The 20528-nt window shown below is 39.8% G+C and overlaps 1 protein-coding gene across 2 annotated transcripts in view; it reads right to left on the bottom strand.

Annotated features, from left to right (window-relative positions):
- The window catches only part of Skil (SKI like proto-oncogene), a 27859-nt gene continuing 7331 nt past the window's right edge, over positions 1-20528 (bottom strand). Inside the window, exons 3-7 of one of the 2 annotated variants that reach the window (XM_031376492.1) lie at positions 10699-10796; positions 8691-8923; positions 5312-5541; positions 4695-4919; positions 1-3885 (exon numbers count right to left, since the gene is read on the bottom strand). In XM_031376492.1, the coding sequence (XP_031232352.1) occupies positions 3727-3885; positions 4695-4919; positions 5312-5541; positions 8691-8923; positions 10699-10796 (945 nt within the window). In that variant the 3' untranslated portion in view covers positions 1-3726. The remainder of the gene's footprint in view (positions 3886-4694; positions 4920-5311; positions 5542-8690; positions 8924-10698; positions 10797-20528) is intronic. The other variant, XM_031376493.1, reaches the window with a different exon arrangement.

The raw sequence follows: 20528 nt of genomic DNA on the forward strand, positions 1-20528 counted from the left end.
ATATAAAATATTTATTTCACGTGAGGTAGAGGACAGTTTTGTGTGTCATGTAATGCAACCAACCACAGCAATTTTAATCATAAAACTATATATGCATTGGCAAAATTATCAATTGAACTATGCTCAATGTAGCTAATTTGTTTCAGTAGTTGCAGAAGGGACCATTCACTTACTGCCTTTCACAAGTTAGAAACTGAGGGATAATTGAACTATTACCCTGCCTTAAAACTACTAAGGAAAGTCCTTCCAGCAGAAAAGCTAATGGTGACTACATTTATCACAAACTCTAACAACTCAAAAGATGCCCTAGATTTAGCAATTATTCTAATGGGGTGTCTTCATGACAATTACTTTAAATGTGCTGTGCTTTATTTTCAAGTGAGGTATCTTATATTGAAGAAAAAAAAATCTTATAAATTTCTTTTATACTAAACTAACTTTAAACACTATTTTGTTTTCTGGGCTTAATTTTAAAATGTTTTATATTTGATCACTTTCTAATTCCAAAACTGTAGCACTATATAAGACATTTAATTCTATTTCTAAACAAGCTTCAAATTGTATTACATATTTTAAAAGCCATTTAAGTGGGAAGATTAAAAAAAGACTGTCCTTTTAAACAAGATACAATACAAAATACCCATATATGTTTTTCTTCCAATAGTGGAAATGCTTAAGTATTTTACACTAGAAAAAAAGTTTTTTAAGCTCTGTTTAAATATCTCAGTTCCACAAGTAAATATCTAATGCAGCAGTTCATATCACATATTGCTGATTGCTTCCATGAAATCATTAACAAGTAGATCCAAGTTCAGGAGCAGATGTATAGAGCATGAACACAATTTTGTTGTCAGTTTAACGTCCTGCCCTAAAGATTAAATGCATAACGGACAAATAAAAGTGAACATCCTTCCCTAGTCGCTCAAAGCACAACACGTGGAGCTGGAGCAGACCTTCCACAAGAGGAAAACCCTTCAGGACTAGATGTGCAGCTCTTGCTGGGGAAATACCCCGGCACGTTTCTTATTACTTGTGCTTCCTTTTCATTTGTTCTTCTGCAGACAGGAGCCAGAGACGCACAGACACTGGGTGCTCTGACGGACTCTGGAAGGATGTGAGGAGCCTGCGAACACCACGGCTGCCCACTGTTTCACCGACTTGGTCTGCTTTTTAATTCACTATGTACAAACCAGTTTTTTTCATTACTCCTTCCCACCCCTGTACAAAAGAGTTTACATATAAACAGGTTATATATTAAATATGTTATAAAATTAGCTCAAGAAGCATAAAACATCCTTATCTTCAAAAACACAAGAGATTCAAGCGAAAGACTATACTTCAAAAATGTTAAAGCCCGAGCCAAGCCTACATTGTTGGCAGAATCGTTGAGGACTCAGTCTCAGCTGTGATTAGAAGGTGACTGGTTTCAAAGCCTCCCTGATGGCAGCGGGGGCTTCCGCACGTAAGTACCTTTCTTTGTACACTCCTCAGAGTCTGGACCACAGAGAGAAAGCATCTGTAGCAACCTCACTCTCTGCTCAGTATAAAAGCTAATGCCGTGCTTCTTTCACTCCTAAACATAGCTTTGCAGAATAAATGATCTCATTTCTCCCTAAACAGAGTACAGACTCTGAAGGAAAATCTGCTTGCCTAGTGAACTTGGCGTAACACGCGAGACCTAACACCAAAGCAAACCTTAAGAGAGCAACCAGCACACAAAATGAGCATGCACAAAGTGAGCTTCATATGAATATTTTAGCAGAGGTCACTTGTGGAGTATTACAGAATTTCAAAGTTCGCTTTCAAGCTATATGGTGCAATGTAAATTAAAGTTACTTTCAACAGTAGTAGATATGATATGTACAGTTGATTAAAAATTACTTTTAAGGAAGTTTAGACAGAAAACGATGGCACATCATTTCATCTTCTGGAAAGTTTCATCAAGACTAGAAAAATCACACTTACTAAGCAGCACAGGAGCAGAACACTTCCGAGTCTGTCAGAAAAAAAAATAAATGGTGCAAGTCCGTGTGTCTGCCTCCCACAGCCCAGCTGGGACACAATGAACTGACAACTAAGCGAAGACTGTTTGACAAATGCCCGTGGTTTCCTTTCTCCAGATCTAAGTAAAATGACATATATGGTCCCTGTACCACTTAACATGTTTCTCCCAAGGAGGTTAAAAAAGTCGATACACTAAATTACAGAAAACAGTAAAATAAATCCACAGTTAGGTCACAATATATTTAGAAAACAAACTCCCTTTTGGAAAGTAGAAAAGTTGCTTTTAAACAAGTATTATGAAACAAAATATGGCCATAAGCAGGTGTGATAACCCAGGGCTCTGATGTCTCAAAGCGTGGAGGACAGTGACAGCCCAAACTCTAAGTTATTCCTAAGCACAGACCTCAAGTGCACGGAGTACCATGACACAGCACGGGACACACAAAACAGAGGGTAACGCTAGCACTGCTTTCAGAAACATCCCTAAAGAACCTGCACAGGGCCAGCAGTGGTGGGGCTCAGGCCTGTCGACCCAGCACCTGGGAGGCAGATGCAAGATCCCTGCAAGCTCGAGGCCAAACAGAACAAAACCAAAGAAAAAAAAAAAGAAAGCCCGCCGAGATTTTTCCCTAGTAAATTTCAAGCCAAGCATCTGCTAATGTGAAATTCGGTGGTAAAAATGTCAGACTTTATGTGCAAAAAACAAAAACAAAGAAAAGTGCAGAGGCTGCCCTTCCCCAAATCATGGAATTCATTTGTCATCTAAAATTCCTGCTAGTAGCAGATACCTCAATTGTGGATTATTAACCTATCACATATTCTTAGCTGACTGTAAATTCCTGGTTTTAAGATTAAAGAGTCATAATGGTCCATTCGTGCAAGTTTTAAGATAACATTTAAACATACAAAAGTCCAAAATAATCTTCAAGATATTTAGTATTTTATAATTTAAAAGAAAAAATCCATTATATAAATGTCTTAAGACCTTTGTAAGACTACATATAAAAACTGTACAAGAGGATCATGAGTTACATAGGAACCAACGTACGTCAGTGGAATCCATTTTCCTCGTGAACATGAATGAGTACTTTCACACCACTATTAACAGGAAGAGTTCAGAAATCATTTTAATTTTCTGAAGTCTCACACACACAATCTAGAAAGACAAATAACAACTGCTCCTTGTGTGCACCCTCTCGCCCCACAGTATGTTGGGGAGGTGGTACTATCATTTCATCCGTAAAATTCCTCTAGGAGGAAGCCAGAAGCAGCTCATTCTACAACCTGAACAAAGTAACAACAGGCTTCACCAGGCTCTGTAATGAGAAGGATACAAAGCAGCTTCGTATCGTAAACATTACCTCTACATCTAAAGCTGAGCCTGAAATAACACATAACAAAATTGACACAGGTATCTTCCACCACATAAAGCAGTTCTGGAAAGTATGTAACTGTTAGAAATACAGGTAGACTGACTACAGGTTCAAATGACATAGGTTGTTATTACCAAGCCGACTGGAAAAGTACAAAGAAGCATACATTTGCATTCATTTGGAAATGGAAAATTTTGTATTAATATATAATCCTTACTTTTGCTGCCCTACAAATGAACAGAATGCCTAGCTACCTTCATGCAAATAAGATGTTAGAATTCAATTTTCAAAACAAGCGACAAACATGAAGCCCTGTCAATCAAATACAGGTGTATCTCTTCTTCGGCTCTTATTCCTTGGAGGTCTTTGACGATTTCACAATCTGCAACTTCAGTTCCTTTATCATCATCTCTAGCTTCTGTCTCGCCTCCCGCTCCTGTCTGAGTTCATCTTGGAGTTCTTGCCTGTCTGCCTCAGCATGGTCTAGTCTTTGCCTCAGTTCTGCCAGCTGTGTGATTTAAAACACTATGTTAGTTTTCCACCACTTTGACTTTTTCCCACTTAATCATCCTACCTATCATGGTTATGAAACAAACTGCCATTTGCTTTTTATAAAATGCACTGTTTTCCTGCACACCTTGGAACACCTAGTACTCGTGACAACTGACAGGACAGTGGACTGGAGGACTGGGAGTGTGAAGAGGAAGGAGCATGCAGCTCCCTCACAAAGGCTTATGGCGTCACTGCCTCTCCACAGCTGCCACGTCCATGTGCTCATCTTCCTGTACTTGTGACAATAGTAACACGGCTTCACTTATTATGTTTCCTCCACTTCCAAATACAGTAGGCAATAGTTTATGTTTACGAATTTGGGACAAAAGCTCATCTTACTCTATCAAAATAATGAAAAACTACGTGTTTATTCATTTATATGGTGCTATAGATTGAGCACAGGGTCCTATGCATCTTAACCATATGCTTTACCAATCAGCTACATTCCCTAGCCCAAAAAGATACAAAATTTTATATAGAGTATTAGACATTAGTAATTTAGATAACTAAAATACAGAATATCAGTTAAAAGTGAAAATAATATAGGTTAAAAAATCTTATTGGAGCCAGGTATGGTGGCACACATGCTTAACCCCAGCACACGGGAGGCAATCAGATCTCTGATTTCAACTGCACAGTGATACCGCTCTCCACACCCCCACAATGAAAACAGAATAAAGGGGGCAAGAAAGAGGGAAAGACAAAGAACACGCTACCTTAGCGACTAAAAGCTGTGCTTAGAACAACTTCCCATCCCGCACTCACCTGGGCTGCGTACTCCGCCTCTTTGTCTTTCTCCAAGTTTGAGTCACAAGTGCATTTCTGCTTCATCACCTGCTCCAGCTTTTTCTCTAAGTCTCTCTGTTCAATATAGAATTCCTCCATCCTCTGAGCATGCTCACTCTGCAAAGACTCAAGCTCTTTCTGTAAATTCTGCTGCTCTTCAGTGAGCTCCTTCATCGCCTTTGAACTGCTCAGCATCTCCACTTCCTGTAACATAAAGTAGTATTTCTTCACTTCTATCCCATTAGGAAAAAAGAAGTCTCAAGGTATCCGAAGTTCAGCTGTCCTATCATGTGTATAGAGAAGCTGTCCTATCATGTGTATAGAGAAGCGACTGTCACGAAGAACTACTTCTTAGTAGACAACAGAGCAGCTCTGAGTCCATCTGCAGTGTCTAGCCTGACTTTCTTACTATGGAAAGGTACCTTAACAATTACTATTTCTAGCTGGGCAGTGGTGGTGCACACCTTTAATCCCAGTACTCAGGAGGTAAAAGCAGGTGGATCTCTCTGAGCTCCAGGACAGCCAGAGCTACATAGAGAAACCCTATCTCAGAGACAAGCACAAGAGAACGATGGCTACTGCTTAGGACAGCTTACCGTCTGCAGCTGCTGCTTCTTCTGCAGAATCGAGTTCAGCTTCTCCTGCTGTCTCACATAGGTTCTCATCACATCTTCCATGATCTTCCCCTTGTCATCTTCACAAGTAACATCTCTGACCAGAAGCGGAGAGGAAGCGTCAGAATCACGCTTGCTCATGTCTCTTACTAAGTTACAAACAGTAGACTCAGATTTCTTTTTACTTGTAGAATTATTTGAGATCGATGGATCTTTAGAAAAAAATTAGGGGAAAAAAGTATTAATACCATTGGTAAAAAGTCACTGGAACAATCCATAAGTGAAAATAATAAAAAAAAAATTCTATTTATAAATCAGTCAAAAGCAATAAAATACTTAGGGAAGAAAATTAACAAATGTAGTACCAGATAACAACTACAAAAGAAACTAACATATGAAGACAGTAAATGATACTCCATGCTCATGGGCTAAAGACTTAATCTACTCAATGTCATCTGCATCAAAACCCCAGCTCCTATTCTTGCAGAAACTAACTAGCTCATTCTAAGATTTACACTGAAATTTGAGAAATTCAAAATACCTAAAACAACCTAGAAAAAGAGTAATAAAGTTGGGAAGAGTCACATGCCCCAACCTCAAATCTCCCTACAAACTACAGAAACCACAGTGTGGGGCTGACTGTGTTTGCCATGTCAGTGTGGAGACCTGAGTTTGAATCCCCAGAACACTTGTAAAGCTATGTGCAGTAGTAGCACACATTGTAATTCCAGCCTTCCCAAGGCAAAATAAATGCAGATATACTTGAATCCCTGGAGCTTAAAAGACAAATGACAAAAAGACCGTGTCTCAAGACAGGAGGTGGAGAGCAACACTCAAAGTTGCCCTCTAACCTACACATGCACCCCACACAAATGTATGCATCTATATGTACACAAACACACATCACATACACAGTCAAAACTGTGGTCCCAACATAAGACTAGGCATTTAAATAAGCAAAAAAGAGCCCAGAGTCCAAGTCTCGCTTTGATAGACATATACTAAAAGTGGAATGATTCACAATTCTACATGGCCTGAGCAAGAGTAACATGCAAACTTTGTAAAGCATTACTTATTTTTAGAGCAAAGCATATGGATATGTATGCATGCAAATATAATTATGAAGCTTATTGCTTTGTATGCTAACTTAAAAAGTTAACAAAAAATTTCAGAATCCAAGCCAGGAGTGGTAGGTGACATACACCTGTGATCCTAGCACACAGGAGCCTGATGTAGGTCAAAGTCAAGACCAGCCTGGGCTACCAACAAGGATCTTGTCTCAAAAACTTTCAATTGCTCTTCCAAGACAATTGAGTCAGAAAGGAACAATCTTTTCAAAAATGAACAGCAATACTAACCTATAAACAAACAAAGAAGTAAAGCTACTTCTATTAATATAAATGGTAATTCAAAATGACCTAAATATAAGATCAAAGAATTAACTATAAAAGCTAAAGCCATTACGTATAAATCTCTCTGGCCTTGGACTAGACAATGCATTCGTAGGTAAGACACTGAGGTAAGAAAGCAAATTAAACAGACAAACTGAACTGCATACAAACTGCGACCTCACCGAGACTGGCAAATCTTGTGTCTAGTGAGGATCAACCACAAAGAGAGCTCCTGGAACTCACCCGACCTAAAAACAAGCACGGGCTGTGAACGGGGCTTTTTCTCCAAATAAAATATCCAGTGTCCAGAAAGCCATACACACACACTCAACTTCATCAGTCAACAAGAGATTACAAGTCCAGATCACTCAGGACACTGTACCCTGACCACTGCAATGACTGTCCTCAGGATAGCTGGGCCAAGTGTTGGCACGGACGTGCAGACACTGAAACTTTCACGGATGGCTGACAAGTTCACAACCGTGGACCTACTATGAAACAGTCTAACAAGGCTCTCAGAAGATTAGCAGTTATACAGCCCAACACACTCCATCACTAAATATATACGAACAAGAACTGGGAATATACGTCCACACTAAACCTGAGTACAAGTTGGCAGTGCGCTTCATAATAACTACACAGGGGACACAATGCAAAGCATCCACTGCCTGAAGAGAGGCTAACAACACACACAGCCACAGAACACATGAAGTTCTTTTCTTAAAAGAAATTGTTCCTACCAGAAACACAGTAAAGAAAAACATCCCACTAAAAGAAGCCAGACCTCAAAACCACACATTGTCCTTCTTTTTATCTAAACTGTCCAGAATAGGCATATCCATCAAGACCACACATAGTCAAGGAACTAAAGGGGAAGAAGATGGGCTGATTGCTGGAGGATGGCAGGGATCTGGACAGGAGCCATGACAACCCTCTAGGAGGAAACAGCTGCATGCTCTGAAGTTCTAGAGTAGGTCAAATGTACCTCACTTAAGTGTTTTAGATTTCGTTTCTGTTAGTTGTGCTTTGCCTGTGTGTATGTTGCGTATCGTGTGTACATATATGTGGTACCAGCAGTGGTCAGGAGAAATTAGGTCCCCTGGAACTAGAGGAACTAGAGTTCCATGTGGGTGGTAGGAATCAAACCCAGGTCCTCACAAAGAGTAACAAGTGCCCTTAACCACTGAGCCATCAATCCAATCTCTTACATTACTTTTTAATCATTAAAAAAAATTAATTAGAAGTCAAACAGAATGCAAATATGTCATAATAATATATGAATCATTACTATCATAGTTCAATTCAGAGGACAAAATTGAGTCACAGCAATAACTCAAATACAGGAAGCTGTCACACTGTATGAAGATAGGCGACTGCAGGACAACCCAGCAGCCGCAGGGATGCTAAATTACTTCAACTGCACAAGCACTGAATAAGGCTAAGCTGCAATGCCAATGGACTCGGGCCGGATCTTCATGGTCTATGGCATTTTAGAAGGCATAGGAAACATACAGGTTTTCTCTGAGGCACCAGCCAGCACCTGCACCAATGTTATCTGTCTGTGCCAACCTGGCTTTACTGTATAAGCAGCCCCCCCATTCTAAACCTTCTGAACCCCGAGTCCAATGTTAAATATACTTAACATCAGCTAAGTGGCATCTCCGTTCATAGAAAAAAAAAAAAAAAAAGAAAGCTAAGGGATTCTCCCAAGAGGAAGGGAAAAGCAAGTGCCAACGTCACTGCGCTGAAGCTATCCACCATCCACTCAGCCGCCGCAGGCTGCCACCAACCTAGACAGCTCACAACTGAGGTGCAAAGAAACCACGTTCAGTTGTAAAAGTCAGAACTGTTTTAAAGTAAAAGCTGTGGTTATATAGGGGAAATTACCTTAAATATAAAACGCTTTTAAAATACTGAGTAAATGTGTCTCTTAACTAGCTGATTTAAAAACATAACTTCTGAATACTTACCTAAACAACTGTATAATTCTCTACTGGTTTTTAAATCCATTTTCTCCTGCTCCTCAAGTGAGACGTCTGGGTAAGACACTGTTTTTTGACGCTTACTACTATCATGAGGCTTGTCTGACTGTTTGGAGATGGACTTACTTGTCTCTGCCTTGGTGACCTCTTTAGACTGGGGCGCAGCAGATGTGAGTGACACATTCGGTGCAACCACTTTGTCACACATGTACAAGTAGTAGCTGGGACAGAGAGGAAAAACACACACACATTACATCATACTAAAGTATGAATTAAGACGCAACGTTGTTCTAGGACCTCAGTTCTCAGCTGCTAGAATAACCAATACAAAGAATACAGGCCACAAAACAGACTTCTTAGGAAAGCAAGTCCATACTTACGGACAGTAAAACTGAGGGATTTTTGTTATTTTGAGAGTAATTTCAATATATATTAGAAAACAAAAGTCTCTTCCTCTTTCCTCAAAACCACCTGACAATTAAAAGCATGAAACACCTGATATGATACCTCACATTTACAAGCCCAAGACTTAGGACTGCCATGAGTTCAAAGTTAGCCTGGGAACAGAGGGAATTCCAGGCCTGCTTCCCTGGGCTAGATAGTGAGACCTTTTCTCAAAGCACAACTAACTACAGGCGTGAAGCTCTGGCACTTCTCAGCAGCTCTGCTGGGGAGGTCTCAGGGGCCTTACACACCTCAGAGAGAACTGCTGGGGAGGTCTCAGGGGCCTTACACACCTCAGAGAGAACTGACTGCTGGGGAAGTCTCAGGGGCCTTACACACTTCAGAGAGAACTGCTGGGGAGGTCTCAGGGACCTTACACACCTCAGAGAGAACTGACTGCTGTGGAGGTCTCAGGGACCTTACACACCTAAGAGAGAACTGCTGGGGAGGTCTCAGGGGCCTTACACACCTCAGAGAGAACTGCTGGGGAGGTCTCAGGGACCTTACACACCTCAGAGAGAACTGCTGGGGAGGTCTCAGGGGCCTTACACACCTCAGAGAGAACTGACTGCTGGGGAGGTCTCAGGGACCTTACACACCTCAGAGAGAACTGACTGCTGGGGAGGTCTCAGGGACCTTACCCACCTCAGAGAGAACTGACTGCTGGGGAGGTCTCAGGGATCTTACACACCTCAGAGAGAACTGCTGGGGAGGTCTCAGGGACCTTACACACCTCAGAGAGAACAGGTTAAACAACCTTCCATGGATTGAATAGTGCCCAGAAGGCTTGCTCAGCAACTGTGTGATGATGAGTGTGTATGTATGTGTGGATTTTAAGGTTCAGACTGACAACTAGGGTTTTTATTGAAATATAAGCTCTTGTGAAGGATGTAGTTATTATAAAAATCTCCATGTTTCAAAGCCAATTGTTTTTAAAATTACTATGCAAGGGGTACACATTTTTAATCTCAGGAAGTAGAGACAGGTAGAACTCCGAGTTTGAGGCCAACCTGGGCTAATTAAGGAGGCCAGCCAGGGTTACTTAGAGAGAACTGGTTTCAAACAAAAACAAAACAAAAAGCAAAGTAACACATTCAACTCTTGAAGAGTCAATTTACCTCTTAAAGGTAAATCTAATAAATTGATTCAATTTCTACTTCAAGATAGAAATTTTATATATACACACACAAAAGGTGCGTTCAATCCCAATGTTCTTGCCTAATCTTCAACGGTAATTAGTTAACAAGAAAAACCTAAAGGTACGTGACTTAAATCTTAATTCCTAGAACTGTACCTGGAAGCAGTCTTCTGGCCTCTGAAGGCAATAGGCACAAATATATTCAAATAAACACTCAATACATATAAAGATCCTTAAAGAACGGTGGTGTATGCTCTTAAAATTTATCAGAATTAAGATTTCTAGCCGGGCAGTGGTGGTGCACGCCTTTAATCCCAGCACTTGGGAGGCAGGAGGCAGGCGGATAAACAGACTAATTAAGGAACAAGCAAGCAAACAACCACTGGACAAGCAAACAAATGAAGGCTCACTCACCTGGGGTGTAAAAATGAATGCGTCTGAGGAACATGGTCACCTTCCTGTTTTATAACAGGATACCATGATGGCAAGTCCATTCCTGATGGTGTATCTGTCTGCAGGAGTACATAGAAAGGAACATTATTGAGGGGAAAGATGATTTCTCTTTGTTGAATATGGTTCAAAGAATAGAACTCAGGGATTAAATCCAGGGTCCTGCCCGTGGTATGCAGACACTCTAACCACTGGGCTTCACAACCAGCCCCCCACTCCCCCCTCCCTTGGCTAATCTTCTGTCCACTTGATAGGGCTGCAGAACAAGTGTCACATTTTTTTAAGGCTCAGCTTCTACTAAGAGCTCTCCCACACTGCTATGTCTCACTCTTTGAAACTTAATGACTGCTACTTCTGGTCACAACTTTCAATACGCACATTCAAATGGCTTGGCTTACCAGAAACAATTTCATACTTTGGAAACCAATTTCAAATAAAATAACACAACCCTGAAAATACACATCATTGAGAACCTCTTACTCTTGGTGCCACTATCAACCTCCCTCTACCCCATAGCACAGCACTTACTAAGCTCTTGACTAGATACCATTCTGTAGCAGCAAGTACTCTGGACAATGAAATGTGAAACTACTGCGTTTGCTAATAAGAATTAGCAAACCATACTCCTCATAAATATTAAAAGCTGTTTTTTAAGTGCCTATAAATAAAGGAACAGGAGAATGGTAACTGGTGATTTCATAAAGTATTACTGGCTGAGAATTTTACACTCTGATTAATTCTAGTAATGACCCCTTCCATTAAGCAGGGGTCATTCTCTGCTCATATTAGAACAACATTAAAAGAATGAATTACCCTGGCTCTAGCAGCTTCCTTGTCTTGGCCTGGTTTCTAACTTGGCCTCTCCACATATTTCCACGACAGTCAGTACCCTTATCATGAAGGAAAATAGGGAGCAAGGTTTCCTGACAGAAAAGTGAAGGAGGAGCTGAAGGTGCCAAATGAAGGTTGGCAGGCAGCAGAGACACGATGTCCACAGGTCTGAGTGGGTTAAAAGACGATCACCTAACAGGTCCCCTTGGCTAGTCTCTGAGCTCCTGCCTCTGAGAGGCTTCCAATCCCATCTATCATCTGGAGGTGGATGGAGACCAACAAGTTCATAATGAAAACACAGAAGTGTGGATGTAGCCCAGTGCAGAGTACCTGCCTGGCATAAGCCAGGCCCTGCATTCACTCTCCAGCACAAGTCCCATGTACGAGGGAGGATGGCCACAAAACACTAAGAATTAGGGAAGCTGGTTTACAAGTCCCAATATTTCAGGTCAGGAAAGAACACAAAGGGAAGGATGACATATAGTTCTTATTAAAAGTAAAATCCACCCCGAATGGCCATGGGCTGGGGTGGGAAGACGTTGCTAGTGAAGAAAACCAGTGTGCATGAAGAAACCTTGGAAAGAGCAGACAAGTGCCCAGAGCCTGAAACAAACCAACAAAAAGACAAAAACACAAGGAACAACTCCTATAAACTTTACATAACTTCACAACCCAAATGTGACTTTAATGGCAGGAAAAGGTTTTAAAAGAGAAAAATGAAAAGCAATGTTGGGGGAGACAGGTCATACGTTAGACACTTGGTGTCACACGTTAGACACTTGGTGTCACACGTTAGACACTTGCCACTGAGCCAGATAACCAGAGCTCAATCTCTGGAACCCACACTGCGGAAGGAGAACTGACTCTTGTGAGTTATCCTCTGACCTCAACATATACGTTGTGGCACATGCTCCCCCTAATAAATAAATGTAATTTTTAATATTTAGAAAATTTTAAAAAGCAAAAACATGGTAATTGACATTGCTGGGAGATCTATATGTTTTCTAAGAAGTACTAGATGAGGAATCTGAAATACAAATAAGACTACAAAATTATAGGAGAAAAGAGTTTTTTCATAAATTAATCCTTATTTTTATTTTACATGTATAAATGTTTTTGCCTGCATGTATATCTGTGGATCATGGGCCTGTAGAAGCCAGGAGAGGGCATAAGATCCCCTGAACTGGAGTTACAAATGGTTGTAAGCCACCTTGTAGGTGGTGGGAATCAAGCCCAGCTCCTCTAAGAAGAGCAACCAACTAACTATTGAGCCACCACAAGAATGCTTTAAATGGTTTAAGAGTTGATTATCAAAAGGGGGAGGGGGAAGGAGAAAGGGAGAGAGATCGCAAATGCAAGGAGAGCGCACCAGCAGTGGTAGTGCATAGTGCTTGCATTTGATCCTGGCATTCAGGAGGCAGAGGCAGGGGGAATCTCTCTGACCTCAAGGCCAGCCTGATTGACAGAGTGAGTTCCAGGACACCCAGGGCTACCCAGAGAAACCCTGTCTCAAAAAATCAAAACAAAACAAAACAAAAAAGAATGGGTTATTCATTGAAGACTTCTATAGGAGTAGGCTATTTTTCTGGAAAAAAAATCCGCAAAGCTGATAAAATATTCGTTAAGATTCAAGCTAGCACCACAATTCTGATGTATTATTCAGAGCCTGGTCAAACTCAGCCACTTACTTACAAAGAAAAGCAATCAGCTGTCTCAGCCTACAGCAGACTAAGAAGAACTGACTTCTAGCTAAGTACTAAATGATAAATGTCCATAGACCACTGATAACCTGTGAGAAAGAGGAATTCTACAAGATAACCATAAAAACTGCTATCGCAAAAGACAATCTGAGGGTTCAGCATAGGCCGGAGCAAATCATTTGCTCCATTTCAATTGTGTATGACAAACTCAGGACTTTGAGTTACGATGGTAGCTGGTGGTGCTCAAGTCTTGAGTCTAGATAATATCATCAAGCTATATTCTGAATACTATTTAGATCTAAACTTATTTGAAACATTAAAACTCGCTTAAAATATTTACAATTTCAGGGATCTGAAGGGTGGCTCTTGTAGAGGATGCAGGTTCAATTCCCAGCACCTACATGGAGGCTCATAACCATCTGTAACTCCAGTTCTAGGGGTTCAAACGTCTTCTTTTGATCTCTAAGGATAGCAACCAAAAGTAGTATATATACATACATATATACAAGCAAGCAAAACATTTATACACAGAAAAATATAAAAATTTTAAAAGACACAAATGGTGGTGTTTTTTCAAAAACCTGACTTCTTTAAACTTGTGATGCTCACAGGTAGCTTAACTCCATTTGATAAAGAGTATGTTGAGAAACATCATACTCTTTAATTAATAAATCCAGGGAAATCTAAGATTATCTTGAATTAAATGAAATGTTTTGGTTAAGTTCACTTAAAAAGTGAAACTTTTCGGTCTTATATCTAAAACAAGTCTAGATATATAAATAATCCCAATAAAGCCCAACAAATAATTTCAAACTTTAAAGTTAAAATCACTGCACTGAACCACACATTTAAAGGGCTTTCCACCAGGCGGTGGTGGCACACGCCTTTAATCCCAGCACTTGGGAGACAGAGGCAAGAGGATTTCTGAGTTTGAGGCCAGCCTGGTCTACAGAGTGAGTTCCAGGACAGCCAGGGCTACACAGAGAAACCCTGTCTCGAAAAACCAAAAAAAAAAAAAAAAAAAAAAGCTTTCCTAGTAAAGACTAGAATCTGAAATCTTCAGAATAGCTTGCAAGAATTTTTAAAACTTTGACTTGGAATATGAGAACTTCAATCCTTAAATTCATTTCAAAAGTCTACTTTGACTTATGTGGTCATTTTATTAATAATACAAGCACACTATGCCCTTTTTTAAAAATCTGAGGTAGTGTCTTGTTGTGTAGACTAGGCTGGCCTTGAACTCAAGATGCCAAGGCTGCCTTTGCCTCCCAAGTACTAGCACTAAAGGCTTGAGCCACCAAGCTTGGTTATGCTTTTATTTCAGCAATTTCTCTACATTTGAAGCATCATCTAAAGCAGCTGCGTTTATGTATTTTTAAGCATTCATCCTCCTCAGTTCCTATTCTTTGTTTCTTATTCTTACATTGGTCAACTAAAAGAGTCACAGACCGCAGGTTCTAGTTTGCTGTTTGTGGCTACGATAAATACCACGACCCAAGCAACATGGGAAAAAGGGCTTATGTGACTCACACTTGCAGCTACCGGCCCATCAGCATGGGAAGTCAGGACAGGAACTGGAGGCAAACAGAAGCAGACACCCATGGAGTGCGGTTGTTTACTGCCTTGCTCCTGCCTTCTGCTCTACTAGCCTTCTTATAGAGCCCAAGATACCTATGGCTGATAATGCCTACAATGGGGTGAATCCTCCTACTACGTCAATAAGCCATCAAAAAGTGCAAATCTGATCAAAGTAATAGTCCAAATTGAGGTTTCCTCAGGCAACTGTGGACTGTGCCAAGCAGACAACTGAAGCTAGCTGGAACACTCCCTTTAACAATTACCTAATGTGCCTAGCCAATGTCTATATTCCCTATTCAACACTAGTAAGTAGCTATCTGGCCTCTCACGGTAACTTACAGGCAAGAGCATGTTTCTTTTGTATTCTCAGTGTCTAGCACCATGCCTACCATGCAGTATTTGCTGGGTGATTTTGAATGCCTAGGAGTGGCAGTGGGTCCAGGGCAGAGCATTTGCCTAGCATATGTGAGGCTGCGGGCTCCATCAGCAGCACCAGCTAAGAGAACAGGAAAGGACAAAATAGGCAGGGGAGACTGGTACAAGGTTCCTGGCTACCAAGAAACTCAAGACACTCTCACATTTGGACCTTTGTCCTCCATGAAGCACAAAGGAAACTGAACCTGTTTGGTTGCACTTTCTATTACGTATTAATGTAAATCCTAAGGAATATACAATGCCAACCGTGAAAAAGAACTGCAAGTTCATTTTGCCTACAATGCTGTGGTAAGCCATAAACACACTCCTAACAAATTATCCTAAGTACATGTTAAAAACAATTAAGCACATATTACAAAATGAAACATTAACAGTCATGCCAGATTTTCTCTTCTAAGCTTGCATTTGTGTCAACAAAGAAATTAGGTTTTTACAAAAAGAATATAATTAAATGCTACAGCAGTAGTGCTCATGCTCCTGCTCAGAAACACAAATTAGATACCAAAACGAGAGCATCTTCTGCCTTTTGTCTTACATTCAATGTGGGACAATTTACTCCTTTGTGTACTCAAACATTAAAACAATCTGCATTTTCTTACTTGGCAAGTGGAGAAGAACATCACTTACCAACTAAAGGCCGAGGCTTACTGCTCTTACTGCTGGACTGCCCGGCCATCATCTACATCAAAATTAACAGATGGCACCCTTTCACACATACAGGCAATGTTTCAGATACATTACTTCAATCCAAAGGTTCCTCTTCTACTAGACATCAAATTAACATCCATGAAAACAAAATTTAAAGGATCCCAAAATGTATAGTAAGTTTATTTTTAATAAACAACCCTTAGGAAACAATGTTTCAAGTTTTCCTACAAGTCTACATCTAACTCCGGCTCCTCGAGCACCCAGCCCTTGAGAATCAGATGGCCTGAGAAGCTCGCACTGGTTTGACTGACACATCCTAATCAGTTTCACAATGACATAGTTGAAGGAACTTGACTTCATTTTTTAAAAAGAATTTTTGGTAACACTTTAAATACTAAAGCACGTCCAAACTATTTGCATTCAAATACTCCAAACTGCACTTATGCGTGCCAGAATTACACTCAAGAATAAACTTGGTTTTTAGGTGGTATACTTGTTTTTTTAACTATAATATCAGATTAATATTATGCTCTTTAATTTGTAGTGACAGATGCTTATTATCTAAAAAACTGAGACGTCTTAACATGCTGGTGAATCTTCCAAATTCCCAATAAAAATTAAAATTAAGACATTATAAAGGTTTTTAAAATGTTTTTACATTTAGAGAGAGTGTGAGAGTATGTGTTCATATGAGTTGAATGTGTGTGTGTAGTTGAAAGAATATATGTATGTGCATGAAACAGTTCCCTTCTTCCACCATAGATACCCTGGGGACTGTTCTCAGGTCAAGACTGATGGGAATGTCCCTTACCCCGTTATCTCATTGGCCCCTCCAAAAAAATCTTTTAAAAACAGATTTTTTTTAAATGCTAAAAATAGGGGGTAAAAGGTGGCTCTGTAGTTAAGAGACTGTCTTGCAGAGGAACCAGGTTTGATTCCCAAACCCACACGATAACCTGGAAATATCTGAAACGCCACTTTTAGTAGCTATGAAAGCCTCTGCTATGATTTCTCTGCAGGCACCAGGCATACAAGTGACGTATAGACATAATTCAGACAAACACCCACACACATTAAACAACAGTTAAAAGTGCTACAAATGATAGTCATTTTAAAATTCTTGTGTTCAAAGGCAGTAAGTTGTAAGTATGTCAGTTGGTAAGTTTAACAGTCTTAATGGAATGCTCATAGGAGAACTAAAATATAATGTACATTATTATGTAATAGGTTCAACATAAATCAATAACCTTACCAAGGACTCTACTAGATAACACAGACATTAATTATTGCTTAAGAAATACCTCCTTTAGTATGAAATAATACCCCTGGCTCTGGGTCTCTTTAGCATATCTAACACTAAGACATTCAAGTAGTCGGTCAATAAATGACTGCAGAAGTACACAGAGCACTTCCTACCCAATAGTTGCCAACAACTTTCACTAAAGGAAACCCAACCCCTCAGATGGTGTCTGGTTTCCTCAGCGTGCCCAGCATATTGTGAATGATTATGTCAACAACTGAAATTAAATAGTGTTGTGAGGCAGCAAACAGCTACTTAAGAGCTTTTCAGACTTAGGTTTATGCTGCACTTACTGCGAATTAACTAACCTAATGCAACACTGAGGCACAATGATCTAAGCACCTGCATTAACGTATCTACAGTTGATCCCATGGATCGCTGGGAGTGACATCAGTGCCTGCTGCTCACACTGAAGGACATACCTCAGAAGGCCCAGGTGGAAAGCAAAGGCTACACTTCTTATAATAAATTATAGTTGTTATCGTAAACTTCATGTGAAGATAAGTCTTATTAAGGAATTAAAGAATTGAGGAAAATAAAATTTTAGACTATGAACTTTATATAAGAAACTCGAAACATCAATGTGCTGCTTTTTCCTCCAAGTGCTTAGATCAAAGTCCAGAGCCTTGACACACCAATCAAGCATCCAGCCACTGAGCCACATCCTTAGACAATAAAGCAGGGCTCTCGTGTGCTTTCAGTCACAGTGATGAAACACTGACCAAAAACAACCTGGGGAGGAAAGAAAGGGTTTATATTTCTATGACTTTTACTTCCAAATCACAGTCCATCATGGGGGCGAAGTCAGGACAGGAACTCAGGCAGGAACTGAAGCAGAAACCATGGAAGAAAGCTGGCTCAGTGGTTTACTTAGCTTGCTTGCTTCTATAAACCAGGAACTGCCTGGGGGTGCCCTTCCCACATCAATTAGCAATAAAGAAAATGCTCCAAGACTCTCCACAGGCCAGTATGATTTCAGTAATCCCCCAATTCAGAGTCCTTCAGATAACCCTGCTAGCTGAAACCAAGTAGAAGTAGCAATCTCAATGCCATAAACATATTTTTGCTGAAATACCCGTCAACTGCTTAACATGTAACGTGTATAAATCTAACGCTTTCTGTATATACAGATGTGTGCCCGAAGAGCAAAAAGGTAATGGGTCCTATGGAATTGGCTGCAAATCCCATCTGCAGGGAGCCAAGCCTGGGTCCTTAGAAAGAGCAGTAAATGTTAACCACTGAGGCAGCTCTCCAGACTTTGTGCGTTCGTGCAAGCGTGTATATGAGTGTTTGTACATCCACTGAGATGCACATGTATATATACATATGTACACATATATGCATGTATACATATATTATGCATACATATATATGCAAAAAGCGTGTGTACATATATATACATGCATTTTTTTTTTTTAAGATTTCAGAGGTGGCGCCTTTTTCCAAGCTTCAACTTTTAACTTTATTGACTCTGTATCTCAAATAGTTTTCTTTTGGGCAGCATATAACTGCTATCTCTAGCCAGTCTGGTAAAACGAGCCATTAACTGGGGATGCTCAGACCATTTGCACTTGCTGTTGTTATCAATACCTCTGCATGCCATCGACTCTATTATTATTAAGACTCCATGTGTCTACTGTTCTTTTAAAATTAAAAAAATAAATGTAAGGCTTTATTTTTCTATCTTATTTAGAAACACATGCATCTTAAAAATAAGGTGTGATGTGAGCCTTCAAAAAATGTTCACTATCAATACAAAAAAGAAAATTAGCCTTACTGTGTACAATACCCTAAATTTTCTATTTTTTTTCTATTTTGTGTTGGCTTTATTTAAATGCTAATGACCTATAAAATTGATTTCATGTTCCTTCTGACCCTTCTCAAGCTGGTTATGAAGAGAGTTAAAAATGCCAAGGCGCTGACGGTATGTGGCGGGCTGGCATGGTACTTGGGGAACTGGCAGAGCACCTTTCTAAGCATTCTCTGAAGGGCTTACTTCTCTCATGGAGCCCCACAGAGACAAAAATACACAGAGGAAATGCTGTAGTTTGAAAAGTAACTCAAGATAAAAAGAATCAATAACTTTTTACTGTGTCTTCTTAAAAAAAAAAAGCTAATGAGTCCATTTTAGATTAAGAAAATTAATGTCCTATATTAATTAAGACATACTATTCCTAAAGCATTCTAAAACTTTACAATAAAACCAAGGAACTTCTACTATTAAAAAAAAAATAACCTCTAGAGACTCAATCACCATAAACTCCCTTAAGACCCACTGTCAAAGAAAACGGTGTACGAAATAAACTTTGACCCAATCCAAACAAGTCTGCACTAGGCTCCATTATCTGAAGCCTCATGGTGATGTCAGCCAGCATGGGAATGGGCACCACCTCACGGGAGCCAGTCTACATACCTGTCTGGGTTGTTGCAGTCCAATAGTTTTAAAAAGTTTGTTTCTTATTACAAACCTCTCTCATACGTAAGTGGTAGAGGAATTCCCAAGTTCATATTAATATTTCAGTAACCATTCAGTACCATCTGACATCTCTACAGAAAAGACTTCCAATTTCCAAATGCTTTCACATCCATCCTCTCATTTGACAAATTATACTAAGTTGCATATATAAACTATATACAAAAAAGGTTAAGCCATTATTTAAAAACAGAAAACAAAAAGCCTGCTGGGCTGTGTGGCACACCTTTAATCCTAGCACTTGGGAGACAGAGGCAGGTGGATCTCTGAAGCCAGCCAGGTATACAGAATGAGTTCCAGGATGCCCAGGGCTACACAGAATCCTTGAATGTGTTCTGCCTAACAAGGGCAAGGCCTTTGATTTGACCTCAGAACTCAAATAATAATAATAATAATAATAATAATAATAATAATAATAATAATAAACAACCATATATTTTAAAAGTATTTGCTTATAACATTATAACAAGACTATAACAAGAAGCATGTTTCCTACAAATATAGCACCCTGCCAGAGAAGAGATATATGTGTGCCATTGTTCCAGTGTTCACTGCAGAAACAAAAATGCAAAACTAAAGGGAGAAATGGTTAATTTCTTTGAGGGAGGGGGAACATGAACTGAATCTCAACTGAGTGATAACACAAGCTAGGTTTTTTTCTCCACCAACTAGGAGAAAGTATTTCTAAGCTGTTTCTTAGGGACATCTGCATCACAGAGCACCTAAAAAGCAATATTCCCTTAAACGTATAAAGTAAAACTACACTACTATACTAAGAGTAGAGAAATCTGAATGTTAGAAATCTTTTTTTTTTTTTTTTTTTTTTTTT

Source organism: Mastomys coucha, unplaced genomic scaffold (genome assembly GCF_008632895.1).
Source record: "Mastomys coucha isolate ucsf_1 unplaced genomic scaffold, UCSF_Mcou_1 pScaffold17, whole genome shotgun sequence".
Taxonomy (NCBI): Eukaryota; Metazoa; Chordata; class Mammalia; order Rodentia; family Muridae; genus Mastomys; species Mastomys coucha.